At 45.7% G+C, this 3,852-nt stretch overlaps 1 protein-coding gene across 1 annotated transcript in view; it reads right to left on the bottom strand.

Moving 5' to 3' along the window:
* adra1d (adrenoceptor alpha 1D) overlaps positions 1 to 2,908 on the bottom strand; it is a gene marked incomplete at its 5' end in the record, with an annotated part of 9,275 nt that extends 6,367 nt beyond the window's left edge. Inside the window, one exon of the mRNA XM_079998725.1 lies at positions 1,948 to 2,908. Within this exon, the coding sequence (XP_079854851.1) occupies positions 1,948 to 2,908 (961 nt within the window). The remainder of the gene's footprint in view (positions 1 to 1,947) is intronic.
* Positions 2,909 to 3,852: the final 944 nt, after the last annotated feature.

The following is a 3,852-nucleotide window of genomic DNA, read 5'->3' as shown; positions in this document are numbered from 1 at the left end:
TAATTTTGGTGTTAGATTTGTTGAAATTATTTCCGAAGGACCACTACAGTCTTTATCCTATAATTAGACTGAAGGCTTTCAGAAATGTTCCATTATGTATAATATAAAATAATAATCATAATCAATAATGATACAGGCAGCAAGCAGTTAGTCATGTTAGGTATATATTACAGGTTTCTGAGGTTCTGTAATCTTGAGGTCCCCGAATCTGTACTCGCTCTTGATTATGTGTTAGGACGTTTTGAGGGGGCCGAGGGACGCTCTCCGATCGTGTCAGACCAGACGTCACTGAAAATCACTGATTCTTTCTTTGATCACTCTCTTTTTGCAGTGATGGGGGGGGCCACGCCATGCTTGGGTTGAGAGGAGGGGGAATTTGGGAATGCAAATTGGCGTTTGAGGAAGACCCGCTGTGTCAGCTCCGGGGGGCCTCACCCCCGCTGCGCGCTACCGGTCGGAGAGAGAGCGGAGGAAGCACCAGTGCTCCTGCTGTACGATTGGTTGTTTCTGACATGTTTTGTAAAATGCAACATGAGTAGATGAAATGTCTTTATAACAACCGTCCATGATGTTTGCCTGTAAACCACAACTTCTCATTGTTATATGCTCACTGTGTTGTCTGTGGAAATGAACTGAACTCTCAGTTACAGACAGGTGACCGTTTGGCGTCGTGTGGGGTAACAATGTTGAAGTGACGTAATGACGGCGATGTTTTGTACTTTTCCGGGTCCTAGTTTTTCAATGCGTTTCATGTCCATGAAATGCATCATGGACTTCCACATTTTGTATCTTACGACCTCCTTGAATCCCACAGAGGGACACAACACCGCATCTAACACAGGGTAAGATGCAAACAGAATGCGTTAATTTACAAAAACAGCAAAGAGATAAAATATCAATCAAAAAGCCCCGCTAACGTCAAGCAGTTAAGACGATACACAGAAACCTCCATGGGTGGTTTGTAACCACGAGAGCGATGGAATCTACACTACACAGGTTGGGTGGGCGCTGCGAAGAGACGTTCAGCACCACAACGTGCACATATATAGCGGATTGTTACACTAATCTCTGTCGCAATGTAGCTGAATGTTATTCTCCCTTGTAAGTCGCTTTGGATAAAAGCGTCTGCCAAATGACTAAATGTAATGTAAATGTAATGTAATGTAATGATGTCACAAAGTGGCTTACTGCACAAACAAATCTCGAGTCACCACCCGACCGGAAGTTCTAGAACCTTGGCGTGTCAGAGATGCACAGTCGTCGGCTACTTCCGTTCAAATTTCATAGTTTTCTCCCTAATTCCTGCTCCAAATGTAGATGTCGATATGGATGAAACTTGAATCACCATCCAGGTTTTAATGAGACCTCAACCGTAGGTCCAGCAGTTCTTGTGTACCTGTCACTTTTAGCCCGAAAAATGCCAAGAGGATAATAATAATAAAAATCCCAACAATAACAATAAGGTTCCAGCCCTGCGAGCAGGACCCCTAATAATAACATACATACGTACATACGTACATATTGTACATACATATGTACATTTTGTGCATACATACATATGTACATACGTACATACATACGTACATACATACATACATATGTGCATACATACATACATACATAAAAATGTTTCTCGTCATCTTTTGCAAATGTGTATATATTATATTGTGAGAACCATTTGACTTCCACCCTGGTCGACACAGGATATGTACAGATTTAATTTTGTACATCCTGTATGTATACAAAGTTTGCATTTGATCTTGAGTTGTATTTTTGTTGATTTTTTGGTTTATTGCATATTGCCATTTTTTCTAATTTTCTATTTTACTTTTATCTATCTATCTAAAATAGAGCACTGCATTTAATACTGTTGCTGCCTAGAAGAACCGGTGTAGTTTATGTCAGGAACGATTTGCCAGAAACGAAATGTAAATTTGCATTACATACCCAGTGGCAGAAAGAAGAAAAACGGCAGCCAACACAGGATGAACATCCCCACAACAATCGCCAGGGTCTTAGCGGCTTTCTTCTCCCTGGAGAACTTCATGAGGCGCACCGAGAGCGAACTCCTGAACGGGTGCGTCTTGGCGCTCCTGGAGGCGCGCACCTCGTCCGGCGCGCTGCGGCAGTGGATCCGCAGCACCACCTCCACGGACTCAGTCCTCTCCCGCTTCACGCCCGCCTCCAGGCTCCGGGTTGTCCTCCGGGCCACCACGTACACCCTGAAGTACATGACCAGGATGACGGCGAGCGGCAGGTAGAAGGAGCACAGCGAGGAGAAGAGCGCGTAGCCGGGCTCCTCCGTGATCCGGCAGACGCGCTCGTCCGGCGGCGGCGGCTCCTTCCAGCCCAGGAGCGGCCCGATGGAGATGACCATGGAGAACAGCCACAGCACCACCAAGATCACCCCGGCTTTCCTCTCCGTCATGATGGTGGGGTACTTCAGACAGTGCTTCACCCCGATGTAGCGGTCTATGGAGATGACGCACAGGCTGAGGATGGACGCCGTGCAGCACAGGACGTCCACCGCCGCCCAGATGTTGCAGAAGACCCGACCGAACGCCCAGCAGCCCAGCACCTCAAGGGAGGCGGAGAACGGCAGCACCACGATGCTCAGCAGCAAGTCGGCCACGGCCAGGTTGACGATGAAGAAGTTGGTGACGGTCTGGAGGTGTCTGTTGCACAGCACCGACAGGATCACCAAGATGTTGCCCACGATGGCCACCAGTATGAAGACGCACAGGGACACCCCGACCCCGACCGCCTGCCGGTCAAGCGCCATGGGGGCGCACGTCGTGTAGTTGTTCTGGTCCAAGTTCTGGTGGTCCAGGAGGGACAAGTTGAAAGCCCGACCGTCGAAGTATATCCCATCGTCGCTTAATTTGTCCGTCAGGTTGGGATATGTCATTTTGTTGAAGCCCCCATGGAGAGGAGATATTTTCCAAAGTTGGTCTCCAAATGGTGCGGTTGCTGTTGCACATCAGTCCCACCGTTGTGTTTTCAGTGGTTGGGGACTCATTTGCACAGTCACATCACTGAGCATCCAACGATATCCAGAGTTGGGGGGGGGGGGGGGGGGGGGGGGGGAGAGAGAAAGAAAAAAAAACACAATTCCCAGCAAAACAGCATTGACAATTCTGGAGACAAAGAATAACATTTGGATTCCTGGGGTAGTAGATCGATTTTCTTTTTTCTTGATTAAAAAAAAAGTAATTGAATGTCTGTAGCCACGCACCTGGTCAGGTTGCTGGTAGTCTCCTCCACGTGTGGCATCCTTTGCACCAACTGGGAGCCCGTAGTCGGCTGCTCTCCAGAAAGTGCATTCTGACGTGGGGAGGCGGTGACTCTCCCTTTGACGTACAAAGAGGGCTCTGCTCTTTTTTTTTTTAATTCTTTTTTTGCGTCATGCGTTTTCACAGCGGTGATCAAAATATTCAGCATCTATGACAATACTCCAAACGTTCCCATACTGTATATAGGGCCATATTATATGAACGATTTAATGTTGACAAATCTTGAAATGACGCAAAGTGGGTCAATGACGTGACGCTCATTTTTTTGTGTGTACATATGGCATTTAAAATGATTACAATTAAAAAATTATTAAAAAAAAAAATTTCAAACATAATTTTCATTCAACCCTAATCTTAAAGTTTTGTATTTATTCAACTTTGAGAGAGTATTAAGAGAATTGGGGTAAAAATGGCAATAAGGTGTAACCACAAAAACATGAACCAAATAATTAAACTTGCTGGAAAAAATGTGGAATTCTCTCCAAAATCCCTTCTAAAATAATCTGGCATGATCTTGCATAAGAACTTTTCGATATTAAATAAAAGTAATGAATCCCCC

The sequence above is a fragment of the Zeus faber genome (assembly GCF_960531495.2).
Source record: "Zeus faber genome assembly, chromosome: 4".
Taxonomy (NCBI): domain Eukaryota; kingdom Metazoa; phylum Chordata; class Actinopteri; order Zeiformes; family Zeidae; genus Zeus; species Zeus faber.
This window is presented reverse-complemented; position numbering and strand designations above follow the sequence as displayed.